The 27954-nt window shown below is 38.8% G+C and overlaps 1 protein-coding gene and 1 long non-coding RNA gene across 3 annotated transcripts in view; one reads left to right on the forward strand and one right to left on the reverse strand.

The window, feature by feature from the left end:
* The window catches only part of PLXDC1 (plexin domain containing 1), a 122229-nt gene that overhangs the window by 83319 nt on the left and 10956 nt on the right, over window positions 1–27954 (forward strand). For both annotated transcript variants that reach the window (XM_070726536.1, XM_070726537.1), the window contains exons 6-11: window positions 107–225; window positions 393–483; window positions 3336–3431; window positions 11226–11307; window positions 15316–15376; window positions 19428–19563. In XM_070726536.1, the coding sequence (XP_070582637.1) occupies window positions 107–225; window positions 393–483; window positions 3336–3431; window positions 11226–11307; window positions 15316–15376; window positions 19428–19563 (585 nt within the window). The remainder of the gene's footprint in view (window positions 1–106; window positions 226–392; window positions 484–3335; window positions 3432–11225; window positions 11308–15315; window positions 15377–19427; window positions 19564–27954) is intronic.
* Window positions 1–27954, reverse strand: part of LOC139153022 (uncharacterized) — a 47280-nt gene that overhangs the window by 5376 nt on the left and 13950 nt on the right. Inside the window, exon 2 of the long non-coding RNA XR_011556748.1 lies at window positions 2001–2115. This is a non-coding gene — a long non-coding RNA (uncharacterized lncRNA). The remainder of the gene's footprint in view (window positions 1–2000; window positions 2116–27954) is intronic.

The following is a 27954-nucleotide window of genomic DNA, read 5'->3' on the forward strand; positions in this document are numbered from 1 at the left end:
AAAAAATATGGTAGATAGTTCTTGGATTTTATGAATTGTAGAAAACTGTTCAAGTTCTTAGTTCCCATTCTGGTGCATCATTTATTTTGCCCTTCTACTTCCAAAGGAACCATGTTTGTTGTCCAGTGGGATCAAGTTTATCTAGAAGGGAAAGAAGACAAAGGCTGTTTCATCTTCCAGGCAGCTTTGTACAAGAGTGGCAGAATTGTCTTTGGTTATAAGGAGGTGAGTATTACGCAGCCTAGTGTAGAAAAGATAAGTTTCTCAGATGTTCAACAAGGCCCTGGCCATTTAAAATAATGAGAGGTCAAAGTCTGCCAGAAATGAACTGATTTTTTTCTAGACTTTCCTTGATTGAAATTTCTATGCCTTCTCCTCTTTTCTGACTCCAGATTCCCATGTCAGTGCTTGAAATTAGTTCTACACAACATCCTGTCAAAGCTGGTTTTTCAGATGCTTTTATGATCCTTAACTCCTCCCCTGGTGAGTCTGTCGGATTATGAGTGGAGGGGGAAAGGAATGGGGTGACAGAAGTACAATGCATACACTAATTTGTTCCTGACTAAACAGGCTCTTATCTTCTAAGATGCAAAATTCTTCTTAAAAATATGAACATTTGGGATTGTTTTCTAGCCCTGTGATTTTCAACCTTTTTTGAGCCATGGCACATTTTTTACATTTACAAAACCCTGGGGCACATTGAGGGGGGGGAGGGGGGGGCTAAAAGAAGTTTGGACAAAATTTTTTTTTCTCTCTTCCTCCCTTTCGCTTTATTTCTCTCTCCCTCCCTCTTTCCCCTCTCTCCATCCCTCTTTCTTTCTCTCTTCCTTCCTTCCTCTCTTTTTTGCTCTCTTTCTCCCTCCCTCTCTGTCTTTCTCTCTCCCACCATCTCTCTCTCTCTCTTTCTTTCTTTCTCTTTCTTTCTCTCTCTTGCTCTCTCTCTCTCTTGCTTTCTTTCTCTCTCCTGTTCTCTTTCTCTCTCTTGCTTTCTCTCTCTGTTGCTTTCTCTCTCTCTCTTTCTTTTTCTCTCTCTTGTTTTCTTTTTTCTCTTGCCTTCTTTCTTTTTCTCTCTCACTTTCTTTCTCTCTTTCTCTCTCTTTCTTTCTTTCTTTCTTTCTTTCTTTCTCTCTCTCTTGTTTTCTTTCTTTCTTTCTCTCTCTCTCTCTTTCTTTCTTTTTTTCTCTCTTTCTTTCTTTCTTTCTCTCCCTCTTGTTTTCTTTCTGTCTGAGCTTCGCGGCACACCTGACCATGTCTCATGGCACACTAGTGTGCCGCGGCACACTGGTTGAAAAACACTGGTCTCCTACACAGCAAAATGAGAGAGCAGACAAAGAAATAACATGCTTAACCATTTCCTTGACTAAAAATGCCTTCCTAACGAAAAAAAAAGTTATAATTTCTACCTGATATGATTGTTTTCTTTTTATAATAAGTTTGCTTTCATAGAAAAATATTGATGAATATCAGCTGGTTTCATATGATATGCTAATTAATCGTGGATTAACATTTAAACAACACCATGAACAATAATTCCATGATTTGCAAACCAAAATGAACTGAGCATGTCAAGTGATCCAGGCCAGCACATTACACTGTAGAATGGTTTGTTTGTTCACCTTAGCATATTATGTGAACTAACTATCATAATTTGCTAATCGTGATTCATACTTTAATATTTTATATATGATTTGCTTGCCTTTGGCTTAGAAAGCCACTATATTTTGTAAACCACTGTTTATAGCTTATGTCACATTAGTTTAATTGGCTGATATCCTATTAAATTAATTAAATTAACTTTTGAGCTGAAGTTCAATCTTTCCTGTGCTGATATCAATATATATTCCCCATTCAAACATATGAGTCCAATGTATCTGGAGAAGATTAGGTTGAAGAAGAAAATCACTTCTTCCATCCAGGAACGGCTTTCTTCCTCTGCTTGAAATATCTCAGAGCCACCCACATTTATTAGTTAATTTCATTATTGAACCACCATTACTCACCATTGCAATTTCCACCATGTAAGCCCATTCAACCATTTGCATCTCATTCATTCAACCACTTGCATCTCATTCTTGGCAGAAAGCCTGCTTAAGGCAGTGTGTATTGATTTCCAGGCTATAGCATGATGAAGAAAATAAAACCTTTTGATTACCACAAAATGACATCTAAAAGTTACGAGATCACTCAATTGACAGTTTTAATTTAAAAGCTAATTTAAAGAACAGCCCATTTAAAAGGAATATAAATAGTGACTACCAATAAACCTGAATTGCTGAAAATTCTAGCTTATTGTTCAGGAGAGGAATCGTTTTTGTGTTCCTAGTTTGTGAAGACATTGACATGTTAAATTCTGGGGATGGATGATGGGAAAAATGTTGCTTCCTTCCTTCTTGGTTTCTGGTTGGTTTAGGTGCCTCAGCTTGCAGGGACAATTGGGCAGCACACAATGGACAAAGAACACAGTTCTCAGCAATTCCTGTTTATAATTATTTCCAAATATAAAGAGCCACAGAGAAAGCCAGAGGAACTTTCCAATGAGATAATTCCACAGTGAAACAGTTCTGCTGCTTAATGACCAACAAATATTGAGTCTGTGAGATAACTTAAATTTTAGGAAATGTAAAGCTCTCTAGATATTTTTGACTTCCACTAAATCCTGTACAGGTATTCCTTGACTTAAGACCACAATTGAGCCCAAAATATATGTTGCTAACTGAAACAGTTGTTTAGTTAGTTTTGCCCCATTTTATGATCTTCCTTGCCATATTTAAGTGAATCACTGCAGTTGTCGAATTGGTAACACAATTCCTAAGTGAATCTGGCTTTCCCATTGACCTCACTTGTCAGAAAGTCGCAAAAGGGGATCACATGACCCTGGAACACTACTGCAACCATTATAATTATGAGTCAGTTACCAAGCGTATGAATTTTGATCATGTGACCATGGGGATACTGCAATAGTCACGTGTTGAAAAATGGTCATTAGTCACGTTTTTTCAGTGCCATTGTAACTCAAATAGCTGCAAAATGAACTGTTGTAAATTGAAGACTACTTGTAAAGTGGGATTTGGAAGGTACCAAAATTCCAGCCCTTTATTCAAGCATTGACTTGTGTGAATGTGGCTCTTTCTGAGAACTAGCAAGTAACTCAATACATCTCATAAAGTCTTTGGTGTTCTCTGATCTTGGTTGTTTGTTTAACATGAGCTACATATACTCCCTCCTATTAATTTCATCCTAATATTTAATTATGCAAAATGTGGTGGAAATCTGTGATATTGCCTCATCCTGTAAGAATCCTGATCTAATTTAATATTCCTCCCTAATTATTTTAGAATCTAGCCATCGGACTATTTATGAATACCATAGAGTGGAACTGGATACTAGCAAGATCAGTAGTGCATCAGCAGTGGAATTTTTGCCCCTGCCCAGTAAGTTCTCGCACCCACATTCCGTTGACTTGCTTTTTCTAGGCATTGTTTATTGCAAAAGCAGAAAGTAATCATGTACACCAAGGGTGTCAAAGTGGCAGCCCATGAGTTGGATCTGTGAACCAGATTCAAAGGGGAAAATGTCATGCTACATCACGTGACATCAATGTGATGTTGCGAGTTTGACATCTGGGATGTGCAAGCTTGGGTGGGAAGAAAGGAAGGAAGGAAAGAAGGAAGGAAGGAAGGAAGAAAGGAAGAGGAGGAGGGCAGGAGGGAGGAAAAAAGAAAGAGAGAGAGAAAGAAAGAAAGAGAGAAAGGAAGGAAGGAAGGAAGGAAGGAAAGAAAGAAAGAAAGAAAGAAAGAAAGAAAGAAAGAAAGAAAGAAAGAAGGGAAAATTAAAATATAAGAAGAACATTCTGGAGAAAATCTTGCTATGTTTCTCTATTTTTATTAGCACATTAAGTAACAGATTAAACAATTTTTTTACAAGGACAAATATTTTGGCTATGACAGCTCTGGATTTACATCCTCCCAAAATTCTTGCTGGGTACATGTTATATCTTACAACATTACTTACATATTTCTTACATACCAGGCTAGAACTCAAATTTCCCCTATTTTTCTAACATGCTTATGTTTAGTTTTTTTAATGATCCTTGACAAATATGAACATAATGATGATATTATTTTCATGGAAGCTGAGCCCTATTTTTTACAGAGGCTCGTGGACTTTACAGGTAAATAAAAGTCTGCATGGACAATAGCCCTAACTCTTCTTGATTGCTTACACTGATATCATTGGGTGATTTTTCTATCTGGAAAGATGCTGCATGGCAGCCTTCAGCAAGGTTCAAAGAGAAAAAGTTTCAAAACTGGAATGCAAATTGAACAGTTTAACCAGTATCTATTTGCCTCTGGTTAAAAAAAGAAACAAGCCAGCAATTTCTCCCCTCCCTTTCTTTGCTGAACCAGGCAGCCTTTGATTGGTGGAGGGTGTTTTTTTTTAAGCGCTCTAGAGAAAAGTAATTTTTAGACTCTGAATCAAATGATAGATCTTTAGTTAGAAATATATTTCTTTTGCATTTCAATGTTGCAAGCCCTTTCCCCCACACCTGGGGATTTTCCTGTTCCTTTGATTGGATGCTCATCTGGGCACTTATCTCAGGCCCTGATCCTTAACCCCGACCTGAGAGCACTTGGAGCTGAGAAAGAGCCTCTTCAACATCTCATATCAGGGGTCCCCAAACTTAGCAACTTTAAGACTTGTGGACTTCAACTCCCAGAACTCTTCAGCCAGTTATGTCCACAAGTCTTAAAGTTGCCAAGTTTGAAGACTTCTGCCATACACATTCTCTTTTTTGGTGAAATAGATAGAAGAGATTGGCATAGTAATAGACTAGAATGAAATCCAGGATCCAAGCATAAGTGAAAAGAAATGGATGGTCAAACAGCAGTATGAAATCATCATTAAAGTATTTTCTGCATCATTATTTATTATTTATTTATTATTTATTAATTGGATTTATATGTCCTCTCCAAGGACTCGGGGCGGCTCACAACATATCAAAGTACATAACAGTATACATCTCAAAAATCCAATTAATATGACCAAAAGAACTTTAAAGCTCCAATATAATTTTTAAAAATATTCATCCCCATTCACTACATAAATACACTAAAACACTCGTTGGTCAGGGGGCTAGGATCTAATGGCCCCAGGCCTGGTGGCACAAATAGGTCTTTAAACTTTTTTGGAAGGCAAGAAGGGGCGGTAGTGCGAATCTCCAGGGGGTCTGATTCCAGAGGGCCAAGGCCCCCACAGAGAAGGCTCTTCCTCTGGCGCTGCCAAACGACAATGTCTGGTTGATGGGACCCTGAGGAGATCGACTCTGTAGGACCTGACTGGATGCTGGGATTCATGTGGCAGAAGGCGGTTTCGGAGGTAATCTGGCCCAATGCCATGCAAGACTTTGTAGGTCATAACCAACACTTTGAATTGTGTCCAGAAACTAATTGGCAGCCAATGCAGACAGCGGGGTGATGGTGAAATATGGGTATGCTTTGGAAGGCCCATAACTGCTTGCACGGCTGCATTTTGGATGATTTGAAGTTTCAGAACACTCTTCAAAGGTAGCCCCATGTAGAGAGCATTGCAGTAGTCGAACCTCGAGGTGATAAGAGTGTGACCGTGAGACTCAAATAGGGCCACAACTGGTGCACCAGGCGAACCTGGGCAAACGCCCTCCTTGCCACAGCCGAGAGATGGTGTTCTAGAGTCAGCTCTGGATCGAGGAGGACACCCAAGTTGCGAACCCTCTCTGAGGAGGTCAGCAATCCCCCCCCCCCCCCGAGTAATGGATGGACAGATGGACGTGTCCTTGGGAAGCGGAACCCACAGCCACTCCATCTTGTCTGGATTAAGCTTGAGCTTGTTGGCACCCATCCAGACCCTGACAGCCTCCAGACACCGGCACATCACTTCCATTGCTTCACTGAGTGGACACGGGGTGGAGATGTATAGCTGAGTATCATCAGCATACTGGTGATAACTCACCCCATGCCCTTGGATGAACCACCCAGCAGTTTCATGCAAATATTAAAGAGCAGGAGGGAGAGGACCAACCCCTGAGGTACCCCACAAGGAAGGGACCTAGGAGTCGACCTCTGACCCCCCACTAACACTGACTGCTACCAACCGGAGAGGTAGGAGAAGAACCACCATAGAATGGTGCCTCCCACTCCCAACCCCTCCAGTCGGCGCAGAAGGATACTCTGGTTGATGGTATCAAAAACTGCTGAGATGTCAAGGAGTACCAGGACAGAGAATAAATCCCTGGCCCACCAGAGATCACCCATCAGCGCAACCAAAGCAGTTTCCGTGCTGTAACCGGGTCTGAATCCTGACTGTTGAGGGCCAAGATATAAATACTTTTCTCTATAAAAGAAGGAAGTATTGTTAAAATAACTATACAGTAAAAGGTTCTTGACTGCCATTTTCTTTTGATGTTATTATTATTATAAAATTAAAAATATCACTTTGAACCCTAAATAGATAATACCATATGTTTTTACTGTATTAATTCAGCACAAATTTGGGGTTCAAAATAAATAGTCTGGCTAGGTTAAGTTGCAGTGATCAATTAAACATTAAGCTTCTTCCGGTTTAACTTCTTCCAACCTACCATATCACAACATCAAACTGACACCTGCCAAACCATCATCCCACAACAACAAATGAACATCCCTACCACCTCAAACAAAGAATAGGAAAGTGTGCCCCTTACTTCCTCTAACGACCCCAAAACCAATCCCCAACACAAGAACAAATGTAAACTATTAAATGCTAGAAGTTTAGTCAACAAGATGTCTGAATTCCTCCTTCTACTTGACACCTCCAACTTCGATATAATTTTTATATGTGAAACATGGCTAAATGCTTCCTACCCAGACTCCATTATCACATAAAAAAAACTACTATGTTTTCCACTCAGACCGTGAATCCCGCACAGGAGGTGGAATAGCTATATTCTACAAAAAATTGCTGAACCTAAAAATCTTCAAAGTTGCACATGATTTATTGGTACCTGAAACTATTGTCTGTGATTTATCCCTAAATACCACAATTTGCTTCTTACTCTGCAACAGAGCCCCGGACTATGACATCAAACATGCAAACAAATTATCAATTATAAACAAATCAATTACTTTCCATCTAGAAACTAATAATTTGCTCTCTAACAAACAATTTGGATTCAGAAAAAAACTATCCTGCAACCTGCAACTCCTCCACTGCAAAAATATATGGACAACTCATCTAGATCAAGGGAAATCTATAGATGCAATTTATATCGACTTTTGCAAAGCCTTTGATTCAGTGGTCCACAACAAACTACTCCTAAAACTGAAATCCTATGGCATCTCAGGATCCCTCCACAGCTGGATTACAGCATTCCTGTCAAACAGACAACAAGTGGTCAAAATAGGAAGCACCATATCCACCCCCGTCCCAGTTAAAAGCGGTGTTCTCCAAGGTAGTGTACTGGGACCAACGCTCTTCATTCTCTACATCAATGACCTTTGCGATTACATCACAAGCAACTGTGTCCTCTTCACCGACGATGTAAAACTCTTCAATATCACTGATAACACAACTACTCTCCAAAAAGACCTGAAATCTGTTTTTGAGTGGTCTAACACATGGCAACTCCAAATCTCAACTAGCAAATGCTCTGTCATACACATTGGGAAAAAGAATCTGAACTCCAAATATGAACTGAATAATCAAATTATCACAGATAATCCCCACTTGGTTAAAGACCTCGGTATACTAATAACAAAAGATTTAAGTGCCAAAGCCCACTCCAACAACATAGCCAAGAAGGCTTCAAGAGTTGTAAACTAATCCTATGTAGCTTCTGCTCTGGCAATCTCTCACTACTTACCAGAGCTTACAAAACTTTCACCAGACCCATCCTTGAATACAGCTCATCTGTTTGGAACCCATATCGCATCTCAGACATTAACACCCTTGAAAATGTCCAAAGATACTTCACCAGAAGAGCCCTTCACTCCTCCACTCGAAACAGAATAACCTACCAGACTAGACTTTCAATCCTGGGCCTAGAAAGCTTAGAACTAAGACATCTTAAACATGATCTAAGTATTACCCACAAGATCATATGCTGCAATGTCCTGCCTGTCGGTGACTACTTCAGCTTCAACCACAACAACACAAGAGCACACAACAGATTTAAACTTAATACTAACCGCTCCAAACTTGACTGTAAAAAATATGACTTCAGTAACCGAGTTGTCGAAGCGTGGAACTCATTACCGGACTCCATAGTGTCATCCCCAAACCCCCAACACTTTACCCTTAGATTATCCACGGTTGACCTATCCAGATTCCTAAGAGGTCAGCAAGGGGCGAGTACAAGTGCACTAGAGTGCCTTCCGTCCCCTGTCCTATTGCTCTCCTATATCTCCTATACCTTTCTTCAATTTCTTTATCTCTTCTTCTATTCTTTCATTGATATGTTTTATTCCTATATCTTCTTTTCTATTCTTTCTTATATATATTTTACTATGAGTATATCCTCTATAACCTTCATTATGTATTTTACCATGTGTATACCCACTAAAAACCTCATTGTGTATTGGACAAAATCAATCAATCAATTAATCAATCAATCAATAAAACCTTCATTTTTGCAGTCCTGCAATCCTGAAGGTCCTTTATTGAGCCGTCCCATGTCAGCCAGTGGAGGGCACCCAAAGCTAGAGGGAAAAAATAGGCATTCTGTCTCCATCTTTGCTTTCTGTTTCTCTGTATATTTTTTTTAAAGAAGTCAAGACAATTTTAGAAGGCAAGTCATTGTCAGAGCACAGAGCAATAGCAATGCCTTTCCAACAACTTTCCGTCAGGGCAAAATAGAAGAAAGAACAACAAAGGGATAACAAAAATAGAAAGCCGGCTGAGGTGAGAATTACCACCACCCTTCCAAAGGAAACATTTATTTATCTATCAAAGTTATATAAATCATTTAATTATCTTGAAGTCCTACAAACCAAGTTTGACAACTTTAAGATGTGTGGACTTCAGCTCCCAGAATTCCACAGGGAGCTTGTTAGTTGGGGAATTCTAGCAATTGAAATCCATCTTAAAGTTTAATAAACTTCACACTTAAACAGAGTTGGAACCAGTAGATCATCTAATCCAATCCCCTACACCATTTCTGACAGATGGCAGTCCAGTCTTTTCTTGAAAACTTCCAGTCATGAATCTCCCTCAACTTCCAAAGACAAGCTGCTCCATTGCTTGATTGCTTTCGCCGTCAGAAAATTTCTCCATATATTTCCAGGTTGAACCTCTCCTTGTTTAGTTTCCATCCATTATTCCTTGTCTGGCCTTCAGATAGTTTGGAAAATAGCTTCACCCCACTCTTCTCTATGACAGCCCCTTAAAATATTGGGACACTGCTATCATGTCTCCCCTGGTCCTTCTCTTCACTAGACTAGGCATGTTGCCAAGTTTGAAAAATACAGATATCAACTCAATCAATTAATTGAGGTTAAGAAAACTGACTTTTCAACATATATGAAAGTCCTATAGCTACTTGAGAATGCATAAGAGTAGTGTAGTTTACATCTCACATTATTCCTTGGTGCCTATGTAAAAAAAAAATATGTGGATGTGAAATCAGTAAGTGGCTATCAAATCTTCCTTGGAGAGTTGTCTTTTTTTTTTAATAATATTTTTATTTTTTATTTACAAATATACAAAACATAAAATGAGTAATCAAAACAGATAATAGTTGAGTCTTAGTATAATACAATATATCTGAATATAAAAGTGTAACAGTTAATGACATATAGACTTGTAGAAAGGGGGATAAAGGGAAGATAGAAAATAGATAGGAGAAGAAGGGGGAGAAGTAAGAAAACAAAGGAAAGAAGAAAGAAAGGAAGAGAAAGGGGTGGGTGAGTGTACGAGAATATGAACTAATTTCAAATTTGTTAGCTCATTACCTTGGATCAGATTGGTCGTGTAGACAGGTAAAAGCAAGCGTTGAGTTAATTGAAATATAGAGATTTTGAAACTAAGAATAAACATTTCATATTTATATATCTAATATCTCTTGTTATTATTAAAAAGGAAAAAAAATAAAATATATACCGGATTTGTGTCTGATCAAATTTATACAAATCATTTCATTATTGCAACATATTATTCTTTTTTTTTTTTTTAGCCATCTGTAGAAGGGATCCAACAGTTGTTAAATGAGGACTCGATTTCATTTCTGACTCTTGGAGAATTGTCTTGACTACTAATAGTGTAATTATTTTTTTCAGCAGTACTAAAAGAGAAATAATCACACTCTGTAAAGGATTGTTTAGCTTACTTATATTTTACCACATTTAGTAATGAAGCTTTCACTGTCGAGATACTTCAGGTGACTAGTCTGTGGTTAAACAAGGACAGGAAAAGAACATCGTATTTATTATGTATTCAGTTGCAAGTGATTCCAAGTTATTGCAAATTCTTTTCTACTGTGTTAAGAATATTAAAAGTAGGACTTAATTTAAAACAAAAAGATTTGCTTGTAAGATAAAAAACAATGCAGCCTTTCCAATTTCTCTGGAATTCTGGGGTTCATCCTGGGACAAGCACTGGCAGGAACTGAGCCATTTTTAGGGGGGGGGGATATTAAAGAATATTTTCTGTATATTTCCAAATTCCTCGCAGCTCCTAAGGAATTTTCAGCCACAGCACATTATAACTGACAGGGTCAGAATATAGTCCACTGTGTGATTTTCTGCTCCAAAAGCAACTGATGCAACAAAGAAATTTTTTTAAAATCCAATCTGATCTCTTTATTTTAAATGAATACTATGATGATGAGAGTATACTGAACCGGAATATAATGACCCTGAGCTAGTTTCGTTTTGAGGATATGAAGTAACAGAATTCTATAGTCTCAGGTTGCCTTCCTCAAATTGCAGGGGAACAAGAATAGAAAGAATACTTCACAAGCAAGGAGGTTCTGACAGGTTCTGGAGAACTGGTAGCGAAAATTTTGAATAGTTCAGAGAACAGGCAAATACTACCTTTGAGTGGCTACAGAATGGGGTGGGAATGGAGATTTTGCAATATCCTTCCCCTGCTATGCCCATCAAACCACACTCACAGAACCGGTAGTAAAAATATTTGGATTTCACCACTGCTTCCAAGCCAGCTTTAGAAATAAAATATTGGAACATTCTTTATTCATTACATCTTTTCATTTATAGCTTGCCTCCAACTTCATAACTGCGAAGCCTGTATGACATCTGGCCTAAATTTCAATTGTAGTTGGTGTCATGTTCTGCAGAGGTAAGTTTTTCTACACCCAAGAGGGAATCTACATTCACTTCTCAAAGAAGTTAGTATTGTCTGGATCTTGTCCTGAAATTTAACTTTTAGAATTTTTGTAGCCTACAACAGTTGCAGGTAGATGCGTATCTTTTCAATGCCAGACTTACTAGTCGTAGGTCCTCCAAAATATAAAAAAATCTGTTTTGCTGTATATAGAGGTCTATTTTTATTTAAAAGATTATTAAAGAAGACAGAGAATGGCTTTAAATCTATTTATGCTGATATATAGCTGTTAAATACAAATTTAATAAAAAAAGTTGAAGTTTAGCTCAAGCACATGTGGTGAGCCACATGTGGCTGCAACTGCCATTTTTGTATCTGTTCCAGGTGTTCAGAATTGCTTTGTCCTTCCTTTTGGGGGAGAAAAAAATACCTGTAAAATATTGTATGGCTAACATATTTTGAAGAAGAATATCCTCTCCAAGACCTAATGTGTTGACATCACTAACACTTTTTACATAATCACTAATTCTCTGTTCCCTCTCACTCAAGTCCAGGAATTAATAAACAGCGCGCCTGTTATCTAAAACAGTGGTTCTCAACCTGGGGGTCGGGAACCCTTTGGGGGTCAAATGACCATTTCACAGGGGTCGCCTAAGACAATGGGAAAAGACAAATTTCCCTTTGTTAGGAACTAAAGGTTCTATTCTGGCGCCTTGGGACATATTTTTACAATCTGACCAATCAAGTGTTTCCAGTGGGTGTGTCCCTCTGACCTTCCTGCCAATCATCTTAAAGTTCTATTGGGAGAATTGGTGCTAGACTTATGGTTGGGGGCCACCACAACATAAACTGTATTAAGAGGTCACGGCCTTAGAAAGATTGAGAACCACCGATCTAAAACTTGTCCCTTGTTATAGAATTAGAAATACAAGATTAGCCTCTTTCACTGTGGCGATGCAATTTTTTTGAAACTCAGTTGTTGTTTATTGGACACATGCAACAATAAAAAATGATTGATCCTGTAAATGCTGTGTTCAAAATGTGCACAATGCCCACGACAAAACCAAATCTTGCAATTATGATGAAAGTAGGAAATATTGCAAAGAATAAACTGCATATGTAGGCTTGGGTGGTGTATATTCATTCACATTTGAAATACTTTAAAAATATTTCAATCATTTCTTGTTCAGAAATTCCATTTCCACTGAAGAGCTAAGCAATTAAACCATTGCTACAGCCTGGCTATGTGTATAACTTGTTTTCTTTTGTCCCATCCATTGTGCTGCCTTTCCAGCTCCAATTGCTTATAGACATGATTATCCTGTCATCTATCCATAGAGGAAATCATTCATATATGGAAGTTAACATATATTTGAAATATATTTTGCTTGGCAGAATGCTAGACCTCCCCAAAACTCTATAGCAGGAGAAAAAACCCAGGGGAGATGAGGGTTTTGGGAAGGGCTATGGTACATTGAGGCAAAATAACAGCAAAATTACAGCCTGGTAAATGTGGCATGTGAATCAACAGTGATATAGATATCATAAAGTTGGGGAGAAATACTTGTATAGTTAAATGATCAATTTCAAGGCTCCTATTCTCTCTTAAAGCAGAATTGTACAGACCAGATGTGCTTTGGAAGAAGAGTTGTATTTTGAGAGTCTCTTGCTTTCTGTGGAACGAGGCCATCAACATCTCTCCTCCAGTTCTATTTTATTTTCTATTTGGAAAATTTATATTGCCACCTATTTTTGCTCACGGCAACTCAAGGTGGCTTACAGAAAATAAAAACACAATATAAAAGAAATTTAAAAAAAATAAGCCTCCCCCCTCCCCAGCAACAACACACATTTGTATCAGCTATTTATAGGGCTCTATCCCACTCTGGGTTCCCCAGGCCCGCTGGCAGAACCACTACTTCAGGGCCTTCCAAAAGAATGTCAGAATGGGGGCCAGTCTAATTTCCGGAGGGATGATAATAAATGTAATATAAATATACTGCTCAAAAAAATAAAGGAAACGCTTAAACAACAGAATATAATTCCAAGTAAATCAAACCTCTGTGAAATCTAACTGTCCACTTAGAAAGCAACACTGATCGACAATCAATTTCATTTTGTTGTCAGCACAGTCAACGTTGTACAGAACAAAGTACAGTATTCAATATTTCATTTATTCAGATCCAGGATGTGTTATTTGAGTGTTCCCTTTATTTTTTTTGAGCAGTGTATAACAAAAACACTAATGCATTTATTCAACAAATAAAACGTCATCATTTTTTCTAGAATTGGGCTGTCTAGAATTGTCAATTTTCAATCGAGAATTGGGATGCCTAGAATTGTCAGTTTTCAATCTAGAATTGGGCTGCCTAGAATTGTCAATTTTAAATCTAGAATTGGGCTGTCTAGAATTGTCAATTTTAAATCTAGAATTGGGCTGCCTAGAATTGTCAATTTTAAATCTAGAATTGGGCTGCCTAGAATTGTCAATTTTCAATCTAGAATTGGGCTGTCTAGAATTGTCAATTTTCAATCTTCCCCACTCGACTACCTTTAATGTCAATGAAACTGTGCAAATATATTCCTTATGGTATAAAACTGAGGTCTGCAAAATTTTAGGTCCAATTTTGCACACCTCAGTTTTATACCGTAAGGAATATATGTGCAAAGTTTCGTTGAAATTGACGGTAGTCGAGTGGGGACACCTGGTCCACTTGATAAGGAATAACCCAATTGTGGAATTGCAAGGCAACCTCTGATTGTTCTGTGAGCATCAGAAATGAGGTCTTTTTTCTTCCTGGGCATCTTTGTATCAGGAACAATCCACATGTGAACACGTAACTCATGACTTTTGAGTGTGTTGGGAGAGAGTGATTTTCTGCCACATCTTTTGCCTCCCAAGCTCACAGTCTAATGAATATGCAGGAGGAATAGCTGGGCTTGGGCACCACTGGAAATTACAACCCCATTGGTTGTGGTGGGGCAGGGTACTTCAAGAGTCTTGGGGTAGACCTAAGAGTCCAAAGTAGCCAAGGAAACATTTACATACTTCAAACCCAGCTGCGCTGGAATGGAATCCCTAGTTCCTTAAAGTTCTTTTTGCGTGTTGGTTATATTTATTTGGTGTCCATGTGTCTGGTGTACTAAATCCAGCTGGGAATTCTGATGATAAAACCATACTTAACAAAATCACTTGGCCCTCCCACATAGATTGGACCAGATGGTTCTGGGGCTTTCCTCTGTTAGCACAGTATGCAGAGGATGGAGACTCCAAATTTTTGCTCTGGTGCCAACATTGTTATTACGAAGGCCTGGGAACTGTAGCTTGGTACAGACATGCCAGCAGGCCTTTTTAGCAAAAAGTTTACAGCCTCTTAAGGAAGCTATAATTGTAGGGGCATGGGGTGGGGGGGTTAGCCTCAAGAATTTGGAGAGCGAGGATGAGAGATGGGGGAGGGGAGAGAGAGAATAATTTGAATAAAGTGGTGCAGCTTTTTCTATAAAATAACATCATAAAGACTTAATTCTGGCTCTTTGATGTAGATTATTTCAAATTAAGCCTCTCATGTCTGGATCTTTCAAAAAAAGAGTCTCCTTATCTAACTGAAAACATTATAAATCTTAGTCTATGCAGTAGTGGTGGTATAATTCCTCATGAGATATAGAGTGCTGTTGTATGCTTTCTTCTTGCATTATACTTGCATTTTTTTTCCATGTGTACAGTTGCTGAAGCAGCCCATATGCAGCAAAGTGGAAGTATACACGAAAATGCTACCTAGAGATTTGGGATTAACAATACACAATTGTTCCCTGCATATAATATCCTACATTCTACAATACAATAAACAATAAACAACTCTACGTTAGCTTAGTTTTGCCATATCCATAAAAGGAGACAAAGAATATCTCACTATTTCCTAGATTTCTTAGGAAAAACATTTCTAATAAAAGCATTATCCAACAAGCATGACCATATCATTTTTGTTTTAGTATCAGCTCTTATGATGCTTTCTTTTTCTGTAGGTGCTCCAGTGGCCTTGATCGATACCGTGAAGAGTGGTTGGAATATGGTTGCGGCCAAGAAGTAATGGTTATAGATCATGAAGTTGTAAAAAGATAAATTATTCTGTTCTGGCTTAATGCTCACCAATGGGCAACTCTGCATTCCCACTGTTCTCGCTGTCCACACTCAAAACTCATCTTTATTTTTATCAAACCCAAAATGTTGAGAAAAAGTTTATAAAAATCACTTTCCTCATCCCCACTAAAGGAAAACAAAGGAAATTGGAAAAAATATGAAAGAAATAGGTGCTTTGCATGGAATTTATACCTCATCATATTCATGTTTCATTATTTAGCTTCGTTTCTTGAGGGAGTGGAGCAAAAGATACTCAAGTCAGCATTTCTTTATAGGGCTTAAAGTATATTGAAATTCAGAAGCTAAAAAAACAGATGAAGCAAGAATTTCCTTTAGTGGATGAATTCCTGCCTCCAAATAGCAGAACAATATTATAACCACCAGCAACAAATTCAGAGAAGTTCCTGCAGCTGAGCCAAGGTTGTAAAGATATCTGGGGCAATCACACAGGGCAGACATTAATGGAGAAGAATGTGAGCTCCTAGGCATGTGGTAGCTAAGGGGTCCTCAAACTTGGCAACTTTAAGGCTTGTGGACTTCAACTCCCAGAATTCTCCAGCCAGCTATGATCTTAGGTCCATTTTGAGTTATGGAAGCTCTGTGGGCCAATTGCTATCTTTCAACTCAATCTTTTCACAAATAACTTTTGGGGCAAACTTGGAGGAGGGAATGCTCTGTATATTATTTTGAATATATGGAGAAAAAGATGTCAGTCTAACGTATATATTTGCTGGACTTGTGAAGATAGGAAGATGGAGTTTCTGCTGACTCTTGCAGATGGTGCAAGAAAATTGTAGAAGGAAGCTGCCGTGACACAGTAGTTAGAGTACGGTACTGCTGCCTGCCAGCTGCCTGCAATTTGGCAGTTCAAATCTCATCGAGCTTAAGAATAACTCATCCTTCTATCCTTCTGAGGTGGGTAAAATGACGACCCAAATTGTTGGGGGCAAGAAGCCGACTCTGTAAACTGCTTAGAGAGAACTGTAAAGCAGTTTATAAGTCTAAGTGCTATTACTATTTAAGGAATTCCCATAATATTTAAACTAGGAAAAGAGAAATGGAAAACTATTGGACTGCACAGTTAGAGTCTGAAGAATAGAGCAGTCATAAAGGTAGCATAGAAGAGAAAGAAGAGAATATGGAAGTAATAGATGTAGGGTGTGCCAAAAGTCAATCCCATAAACGATTTATTATATATATTACATTTAAATATTTGAATTAGTTACCATTTTATTCCAAACATTTTTATACTTTTTTGACGCATAACTTTGAATATTCCTAAGCACAATGATATTTCTGTGGGGAGAAAGTTAATAAAGCATACAAGTAGTGCTTGACTTACAATCATTCATTTAGTGTCTTTTCGAAGTTATTATGCCACTGAAGAAATTGACTTATAACTTTTGTAGCATCCTCATGATCTTATTATCAAAATTTGGACAATTGGAAACTCGGTGATATTTATGATGGCAACAGTGTCCTGTGATGTGATCACCCTTTGTAATCTTCCAATAAAAATCAAGGAGGAAGCCAAATTCATTTAACAATTGTGTCACTTATTTAACAACTGCAGCAATTCACTTTACAATTGCAAGGAATATCATACAATGGGGCAGTACAACTATCTGTCTTAGCAACAGAAATATTAGGCTCAATGGAGGTTGTAAGTCAAAGACCACCTACATTGTGATTACTATATGGCAGTGATGGCGAACCTTTTTTTCCTTGAGTGACGAAAGTGCCTGGGCGAGTGCTATCGCACATGCATGAGTGCTGACACCCATAATTTAGTGCACAGGGAGGGTGAAAACAGCTTCCCTCCTTCTGCAGAGGCTCTCTAGAGACTGGAAACTTTCCCAACTTCCAGTGGGCCCAGTTGGCTCGTGTTTTACCCTCCTCAGGCTCTGAAGTTCTCTCTCCCCCTGGAGCCGGGGGAAGCGTAAAAACACCCTCTCCCATCCTCCCGGAGGCTCTCTGGAAGCACAAAATGCCTTCCCAGAGCCTTTGTGCGAGCCAACAATCAGCTGGCTGGCACACACACACATATTGGAGCTGAGCTAGGGCAACAGCTTGTGTGTCAGCAGATATTGCTCCGAGTGCCACCTGTGGCATCCATGCCATAGGTTCGCCATCCCTGTTATATGGGGATCTGACTTTGGGTACACATTGTATACCTCATACAGCTAAAAATCTAGTTGGGAGAATGAAATTAAAAAATATTTATTTGGATCCATTTTACTTAACCAGATCCAGATGTCCAGGGCATTTGATTGTGTAAAGAATTTAAGAAAGCAGTATCAAAAAATGTAGCGTGCACATCTCCAAATTATATTTCTGGACAAAGATGTTAGAAAAGTCGCGATAATTATCAGCCAATCATCAGTTGTTTTCAGGTACTGAAGACCATGTGAAAGAACCAATTGAAAAGACATAAAATGCTGAGTCTACAGAGAAGTTACCATTGACATTACACAACTAAGAACAGATGGGGGGTGGGGGTGGGGATTCAGGGGCAGGTTCCTCTTACCTTCCTACTGGTGCGCTGCATCTCCCTAACGTAATTTTGCTTCCACGCATGCGCAGAGGTACAATTTTCCTTCTGCACATGCTCAAAAATCAGTGAATATTAGAAAAACATTTTTGCAGCACATACGGACCGGTAAAGACAGCACCAGAGTCATTGCGCCAAAATTGCACAATTGGTGGGCCACTACCAGAGCAGCACACCCTGTAAAGGGTACCAAAATTTTGACTACCACACTGTGGGCGTGGCTTATGCAGGACACCCTGCATTTTCTCTCAACATCTTTCAGTGCAAATTGGGTGCTCTGGGGTGGAGCTCCATTTTCACTACCCCATTGCATTCCCCCACATCTGGACATTAGCCCAACCCTGAGCGCATCAGACCGCACCGGTAAGAACCAACCTCTGGGGCAAATGATATATTCAGAGTAAAACAAATGGTTAAAAACATTGAATATTGGTAGTGAGGTAGGAGGAAGACTAAGCCTTTACGATTAGATTGTAAACTCCATATTTGTAAGTTTCCAGAATATTATAACAATAAACCTATGGGATTAGAAAATGGGATTTACTGATTTAAAGTTGGTATTTAGAACATATTTTACCTTGCTCTTTAGCAAAGGGGAAAAAAAGGTATAGTTTCTGAAGATTGATAGTATTAGTTTAGTTTAGTTTAGTTTAGTTTAATCAGATTTGTATGTCGCCCCTCTCCGCAGACTCGGGGCGGCTCACAGCAACAGCAATACAAGACAAATCCAATATTAAATTAATTTTAAGAACACCACAAGTTAAAAACCAATCATACACACTAGCATACCATACACAAATTTTATAAGCCTAGGGGGAAGGAACATGTCAATTCCCCCATGCCTGACGACAGAGGTGGGTTTTAAGGAGCTTACGAAAGGCTAGGAGGGTGGGGGCAACTCTGATATCTGGGGGGAGTTGATTCCAAAGGGTCGGGGCCGCCACAGAGAAGGCTCTTCCCCTGGGTCCCGCCAAACGACATTGTTTAGTTGACGGGACCCGGAGAAGGCCAACTCTGTGGGACCTAACTGGTCGCTGGGATTCGTGCGGCAGAAGGCAGTCCCGGAGATATTCTGGTCCGGTGCCATGAAGGGCTTTATAGGTCATAACCAACACTTTGAATTGTGACCGGAAACTGATCGGCAACCAATGCAGACTGCAGAGTGTTGGTGTGACATGGGCAAATTTAGGAAAGCCCATGATAGCTCTCGCAGCTGCATTCTGCACGATCTGAAGTTTCCGAACACTTTTCAAAGGTAGCCCCATGTATTACAATCTTTCTCCTTAGATTTATAATTTAAAAGATATGACCCAACAAAGAAAAGGACATTAGGAAGAAGAGGAGGAACTGTTGCAGTTCTTAAACTAATAAACTTGCAGTGATTGCTATTAGTGAGGCAATGGCATCATGTGAAACCTAAGAAACTATTTTGTGTTGTCATTTCAGTCAGAGGAGACTTGTGCAGATTTTGAAGAGGATGAACACTATATGTCTTCAACTCCCAATCCTAGCCCCTTTACACCACTTCCAGAAGACACCATCACATCCTCCTCCCAATTTATAGACAGCTTAACTACAGAAGGTAGGCACCATGAGAGGTTAAAAGATGTCGTGCCATGGGATTCATGTGTGTTTAGACCAATGCTTCTCTATTTTCTGTCATGCCCCCTCCCCAGGAAGAAGTAACATTCCATGCCCCCCCCCAATTCTGCCAGGACGATTGCGTGCAATATTTAGCACGTTTTCACTTAAAAAACTCAAGCAGCTTATCAGCATGATTGGGGTGTAATGTGTTTAAGAGACACCTTAATTTATTTGACTTCATGCTGTCCGCTGCCAACATTTTTAGACCCAGTAAAGATACCGATCTTTCCTTGTCTCCCACCGTAGTCACAGTGAAACCAAGTGCTACATACGCTTTTTTATATTATATCTTAGCTTTCAAGAGACTTACATTTGTCTCATGATCTCCGTCCCTCTCCTCCTTTCTTTTCATCCCTATTAAATATTTTTCCACGGTGTCTCTTAAGGGTTTGTTATCTGCACTTCATATCTCCTGCTCTGTGCTGTGTATTATTTATTATTCGGTGAAAAAAAACCCTACTCCTTAAGGCAAGAGAAAAAGGATGTTTCCCTCCAGCATTGTTCCATGGGTCCCCCCCCCATGGGGGGCCACCCCATTATTTGAGAAGCACTGGTTTAGACTAATTACAAATTATATAACCAGCCCTCTTAATTTTTTTACAGACTGTTCAGCACCATTCCATGCCATTCAAGAAAACTACAAGTTATATATTAGTCTTTCTGAAATTGACCTAGGATTTGGTTGTTTTCCCCACCCCTCTCCTAATATAGCTATGAATTCTCATCTTCAAAAATTGTCTTAGCTGCACTATATTCAAACACAATGACTTCTGTTTTAAAACAACCATTACTTGGAATATGTAAATTTGGAAAAAAAATAAAGTACCGTAAGCCTTCCTATGCAAAGGGGGGGAGGGGACAAGATGGTGGTCACAACCATGTGATCTAATCCCTGCCCCTTTTTAATAGGCATTGATTCACATGCAAAGGAGGTGAGGTTAGACTGCATGATTGTGACTGCCATCTTGATTTTTTTTTTACATGCTCACCCCTGCAAAGTCATTTTGTCAAGGTAATAACATTGATGTGGTGGTGCATCTTGGCACAAATGATTTGTCCCAGAGAAATGTCAATGTAGTAAAAAGAGATTTTCAATGTCTAAGTGTGGAGCTGGGTAAAATAACAAATTCAGTGACTTTCTCAGAGGTGTTACCGGTTTGTGGTCAAGAGGATAAAACAACGTGTATCAGAGAGTTTAATGTGTGGTTAAGGCAGTGGTGTAAAGCTGAAGGTTTTGGCTATGTAAGTCATGATGTCAGTAGGTGGTCTAATAGGGAGTTGTTTAAGAGGGATGGTTTGCATCCATCATACAGAGGTACCCAGGTACTCGGTGAGGAATTCAGAACTTTTTTGGACAGGCATTTAAACTAGGTAAAGGGGACAGAGATGTAACTGATGTGGGTGATTTCTGTCCCCGACCAATGAGGATAAAGCAGTTTTTGGAAGCTTATGAAAAGGGAGCTGCAAATAAAATAGATGTAGTTGTTGATGATAAGGGGCAAACTGATAATGAAAATAATGTTCTTCGGGTAATGTGCACGAATGCTCGAAGCTTGAGCAACAAGCTCTGTGAATTAATGCCCATAATATCTAGAGATAATTTGGACCTGGTTGCCATAACTGAGACATGGTTTAAGGATTCTAATGAATGGGAAATATCCATACCAGGATATACACTGTATAGGAAGGATAGAATAGAGAGAAGGGGAGGTGGAGTAGCCATTTATATTAAAGAAAGTCTAAAAACAACACTAATTCAAAATACATGTCAAGATCTAGAGACTCTCTGGATTTGCATGCAAAATAAAGAAGGTTCTGTCATTAGAATTGGGGTGATCTATAGGCCTCCAGGGCAATCCGAGGAATATGACAACAAGATGGTGGATAAAATTACCCAAATGGCAGTTGAAGAGTCCAGAGACAAGGCTTAACAAGACGGTTCCTTTATTCAGCTCTTAAAGGCAAGTGACAATCAGCGGGAACACGTCTGGCTTTACATGGAGAGCAGCCGCTCTTTTATACTTTTGCGGCTCCCGCCAAAAGAGAATAGCATCTGAGCCAATCAGGCGCGACTTCCGGTTTTGCACAGAGACAGCGTTTTTTTCATGGAACCAACTATTTACATAGGATTCAACAGCAGTAAAGGGAGATATTGTGATTATGGGTGATTTCAACATGCCTGATGTTGACTGGAATATCCCCAGTGCCCTTACATGCAAAAGTAAGAATATAGTAGAGGCCTTTACAGGAGCAGCTCTGGCACAGCTGGTTAAGACACCAACTAGAGGGGAGAATATTCTAGATTTAGTTTTTACGAATGGGAATTGGGTTTCAGATGTCAAGGTGGGAGAAAATTTAGGTTGCAGCGACCATCTATGTTTGTGGTTTGATGTAAAAACACATTGTGAGCAATCCTATAATGCAACCAAAGTATTGGATTTCAGAAAAACAAATTTTAATGCAATGGGGGAATATTTAGATAATGAATTAAAGGGGAGGGATAAAATGGCAGGAGCGAGCACCCAGTGGACTGTATTAAAAAAGGCCATCTTAAAAGCCACTGGACTGTATGTAAGACAAATAACTAAAGGTAAAAGGAAGAAGAAACCGCTATGGTTTAGCAATGATGTAAGGGCTATAGTCAATGAAAAAAAGGCTGCCTATAGGAGGTATAAAGAGTCTGGAAGTATAGCTGATAGGGAAGTGTATAAAATGAGACAGAAGGAGGCGAAACAGATAATATATGCTGCTAAAGCCTCAAAAGAGGAAGAAATTGCCAAATCTCTAAAGAAGGGGGATAAAACCTTCTTCAGATATATTAGTGATAAGAAGAAGAAAAACTGCGGCATCACGAAGCTTAGTACCGGGAATAATACATGCATTAATGGGAATAAGGAGATCGCTGACCATTTCAATAGCTACTTCTGTTCAGTTTTCTCAAAAGACACCTTACAAAATAAAACTATAGAGGGATACAGCATTGCTTCCAGCTGTACGGATTCAGCTCCAGTGATCTTAGAAGCCGATGTCTTAGAAGAACTTGAACGATTAAAGATAAATAAGGCAATGGGTCCAGATGGCATCCACCCCAGAGTTCTTAAAGAACTCAGATCTGTCATTGCTATCCCCCTGACTGATTTGTTTAACCAATCCTTGTTAACAGGAGATGTTCCTGAGGATTGGAGAATGGCCAGTGTTGTGCCTATCCACAAGAAGGGCAGTAGAGAAGAAGCTGGTAACTACAGGCCAGTTAGCTTGACATCAGTTATAGTTAAAATGATGGAGACTCTACTCAAAGGAGGATAAATCAGCACCTAAAAAACAATAACTTATTGGACCCAAATCAGCATAGCTTTACTGAAGGCAAATCATGTCAGACTAATCTCATTGATTTCTTTGACTATGTCACAAAGGTGTTGGATGAAGGTGGTGCCGTGGATATTGCCTACCTGGACTTCAGCAAAGCCTTTGATACGGTTCCACATAAAGAGCTGATAGATAAATTAGTGAAGATTGGACTTAATCCCTGGATAGTTCAATGGATTTGCAGCTGGCTGAAGCGTAGACATCAGAGAGTTATTGTTAATGGCGAGTATTCTGAGCAGAGTCAGGTTACAAGCGGTGTGCCACAAGGGTCTGTTCTGGGTCCTATTCTTTTTAATATGTTTGTGAGTGACATAGGGGAAGGTTTGGTAGGGAAGGTTTGCCTATTTGCTGATGACTCTAAAGTGTGCAATAGGGTTGATATTCCTGGAGGCGTCTGTAATATGGTAAATGATTTAGCTTTACTAGATAAATGGTCAAAGCAATGGAAACTGCAGTTTAATGTTTCCAAATGTAAAATAATGCACTTGGGGAAAAGGAATCCTCAATCTGAGTATTGTATTGGCAGTTCTGTGTTAGCAAACACTTCAAAAGAAAAGGATTTAGGGGTAGTGATTTCTGACAGTCTCAAAATGGGTGAACAGTGCAGTCAGGCAGTAGGGAAAGCAAGTAGGATGCTTGGCTGCATAGCTAGAGGTATAACAAGCAGGAAGAGGGAGATTATGATCCCGCTATATAGAATGCTGGTGAGACCACATTTGGAATACTGTGTTCAGTTCTGGAGACCTCACCTACAAAAAGATATTGACAAAATTGAACGGGTCCAAAGACGGGCTACAAGAATGGTGGAAGGTCTTAAGCATAAAACGTATCAGGAAAGACTTAATGAAATCAATCTGTATAGTCTGGAGGACAGAAGGAAAAGGGGGGACATGATCGAAACATTTAAATATATTAAAGGGTTAAATAAGGTCCAGGAGGGAAGTGTTTTTAATAGGAAAGTGAACACAAGAACAAGGGGACACAATCTGAAGTTAGTTGGGGGGAAAGATCAAAAGCAGCGTGAGAAAATATTATTTTACTGAAAGTGTAGTAGATCCTTGGAACAAACTTCCAGCAGACGTGGTTGGTAAATCCACAGTAACTGAATTTAAACATGCCTGGGATAAACATATATCCATCCTAAGATAAAATACAGGAAATAGGATGAGGGCAGACTAGATGGACCATGAGGTCTTTTTCTGCCGTCAGACTTCTATGTTTCTATGTTTCTATTTAGGATACTTGGCTGTGCAGTATTTCATCATAGGTCCCAACTGTACTTTCCAATTTAGCTTAGTTTTATCTTCTTTTTTTAAATGACATTCTATTTCTCAGGATTATGTGTGCACTGTGCCTAAATTAGCACCAAATTTTGTTCTCCTCTGAGATTAGTGACAGGTACTGATTTAAATGTGCTGCTTAATAGTGTCTGCTTCATTTGCTAATTAAATTAAACCAAAAAGAACATTAATATTTGCCCTTCAGCGATGAAGGAAAGAGAGGACAAATCATTTCAAGACAGAGTTGACTTTAAAAAAGGATGAGGAAAAACTATAAATTTCTTAGCTCATATTTTTAACCCTGGCAGGGCAGAAAAAAAATGTTTGATGTATCCATACACACATTTTATGCATAATACATATCCATACACACACATACGTACGCAAAACCTTTATTTTATCTCTAGTCTTATGTATGCATACTGTATGTATATGTCAGTATGTTCAAATTTGTTCAGAAAGCCGTGCTCAAGTGTTTATTTGTAAAATAATAAATTGTGGAACTGGAAAGAACTAAGAGATATATTTGAAGCCAGAGGCCATGCTGGGAAGATATTATGAGAGCTACGGTGCAATACATTATTGATGATGCAGGTTGGGCATGATTGGAACTGTAGTGCAATAGATTGAAAAAAGTGCATTTTGTGCATTCTCAATGGTACATATGCTTTTATTATTATTCCACAAATCTTAAATGAGAATTCAATTCAGGTTACTACCAAAGCAGTCCTAAACCTGGTCTGATTTAACTTCATTTTGAATCAATCCATATGGGCAACTCCTTATGCATTTATTTATTGTATTTTTAAAAAATGCTTGGCTGCCATTTAACAGTAAGCAATATATAAAAAAACAAAACATTGCCAAAAAAGTACCAAGAGTTGTTAATCTAATCTTATGTAGCTTCTTCTCTGGCTATATTACACTGCTAACCACAGCTTACAAAACATTTGCTAGACCAATTCTGGAAAACAGCTCACCTGTATGTTTGGTTTTACAAATAAGGGTTTTTTAGCTGTTTTTAGTATTGGATTTACATGCTGTTTTTATTACTGTTGTTAGCCGCCCCCAGTCTGCGGAGAGGGACGGCATGCAAATCCAATAAATAAATAAATAAAATAAAATAAAATAAATAAATAAAACCCGCATTGCATATCAGACATTAATACAATAGAGAGAGTCCTGAAATATTTCACAAGAAGAGTCCTTCACTCCTCCACTTGCAACGAAATACCTTATTCCAGCAGACTTGAAATCTTAGATTAGACAATTTACAACTACGTCATCTCCAATCTGATCTAAATATAGTTCATAAAATAATATATCAAAATGTTAGTGAAGGGCTACCAAAATGTTTACTACCACACTATGGGTGTGGCTTTTGCAGGACGTCCTGCATTTTCTTTCAACATCTTCGGAGAGGGGCGGCATACAAATCTAATAAATTATTGTTGTTGTTGTTGTTGTTGTTGTTGTTGTTGTTATTATTATTATTATTATTATTATTATTATTATTATTATTATTATATCTTCTAGTACAAATTGGGTGCTCTGGGGTGGAACTCCATTTTTGCTACCCCACTGCGTTTCCCCCCCCCCCCCGGTCCAGGCAGTAGCTCACCTCTGCAAAATGTCCTTCCTGTTAATGACTACTTCACCTTCTGCCGCAGAAATACACGAGCACATAATAGATTCAAACTAAATGTAAACCGCTCCAAACTCAACTGCAGAAAATACGACTTCAGCAATAGAGTGACCAATGCCTGGAATCAGGGGTGGGCTGCTGCCAGGAGGGGGGGGGGGCGCAGTGGGGTAGCAAAAATGGAGCTCCACCCCAGAGCACCCAATTTGCACTGAAAGATGCTGAAAAAAATGCATAAGCCACGGCCACAGTATGGTCGTAAAAATTTTGGTAGCCCTTCACTGCCTGGAATGCACTACTTAACTCTGTGGTTTCTTCTCCACCTCCCCAAAATTTTAACCTTAGATTATCTGCAATCAACCTCTCTCCGTTTCTAAGAGGTCTGTTAGGGGCGTGCATAAGCGCACAACTAGGTCTATTGTTCCTGTCTTACTGGCCTATTGTCTTTTTTTACCGTTACTTTTTACTTATGCTATGTTTATACAAACTACTGTTATCCTATACATGTTTGACAAACAAACAAACATATGAATTCAGGTTTTTGTTTCCTTTCAAAATCAAATAGATAATTAATTAACTTATGATTCTTGACAAATGTATCTTTTATTTTATGTACACTGAGAGCATATGCACCAAGACAAGTTCCTTGTTTGTCCAATCACACTTGGCCAATAAAATTCTATTCTATTCTATTTTTATTTTATTTTTTTAATTTATTTTTGTTTGTTTGTCAAGTACATAATATAGAGATGTAGGGAAATAATAATATTAATATACATGTATAAAAGATTAGAAGAACATTAGAAATACAGTAGTACCTCTAGATACGAGCTGCTCTACATGCGAGTATTTCAAGATACGAGCCACGAGGGGAGAGACATTTATGTTCTAATCCCGAGCTCAAATTCGGGATACGAGCTGAGCGTCCACTAGGTGGCGCAAGAATCCTTGCTTTTGGTTATCTCGGAGGGGAAAAAAGTTATTTGTTCCAGAATACGAGTTACCTCGAGATACAAGCTCCCTTATGGAACGAATTATGCTCATATCTAGGGGTACTACTGTAGTAGTATTCATATACATGGTAATAGTAAGATAAAAATAGACATTAGGACAGGGAATGGGAGGCACATTGCTGCACTTATGCACACCCCTGACCTCTTAGGAATCTGGACGGGTCTGATCTGATGTAGAAATTTAAGATGCTGGCCTAGAAATTGGGAGCCTGTGAACTCTAGTTCCTCCTTAGGCTGGCTGGATGACTATGGGCTAATCAAAGTAGGAATTATTGGCATGTTTACTATTTTGAATTGTATATAAAAAAGACAGGATTAAAATATATTTTAAATATTGGGAAATGTCATAAATCACAAGAGTATTATTATTATTATTATTATTATTATTATTATTATTATTATTATTATTTCAGTACAACACAGCAAACGAGATCACTATGCAGGATTTCGTATTTCATCACCAGTCGGGCGCTTCCCAAGCACCTAGGACTGCGTGATGTAGCGGCGAATTATGTTTGTAAATACAGTAAAGCGGCCTTTTGCAATTGACAGATGGAGATTTTGTCAATTCCGATGGTTTTCAAATGTCCGCTGAGATCCTTTGGTACTGCGCCCAGCGTGCCAAGTACCACTGGGACCACTTTCACTGGCTTATGCCAGAGTCATTGCAGCTCGATTTTTAGATCTTCACATTTCACTAATTTCTCTAGCTGCTTGTCCTCAATTCTGCTGTATTCCTGGGACTGCGGACAAGCAGCTAGAGAAATTAGTGAAATACGAAGACCTAAAAATCGAGCTACAACGACTCTGGCATAAGCCAGTGAAAGTGGTCCCAGTGGTATTATTATTATTATTATTATTATTATTATTATTATTATTATTATTATTTAGATTTGTATGCCGCCCCTCTCCGTAGACTCAGGGCGGCTTACAGCAATGATAAAAACAATATATAATGACAAATCTAATAGTTAGAATCTAAAATTTAGAATTTAAAAAATTTAGAAACCCCAATATAGTGTTCCCTC

The sequence above is a fragment of the Erythrolamprus reginae genome, chromosome Z (genome assembly GCF_031021105.1).
Source record: "Erythrolamprus reginae isolate rEryReg1 chromosome Z, rEryReg1.hap1, whole genome shotgun sequence".
Classification (NCBI taxonomy): Eukaryota; Metazoa; Chordata; class Lepidosauria; order Squamata; family Dipsadidae; genus Erythrolamprus; species Erythrolamprus reginae.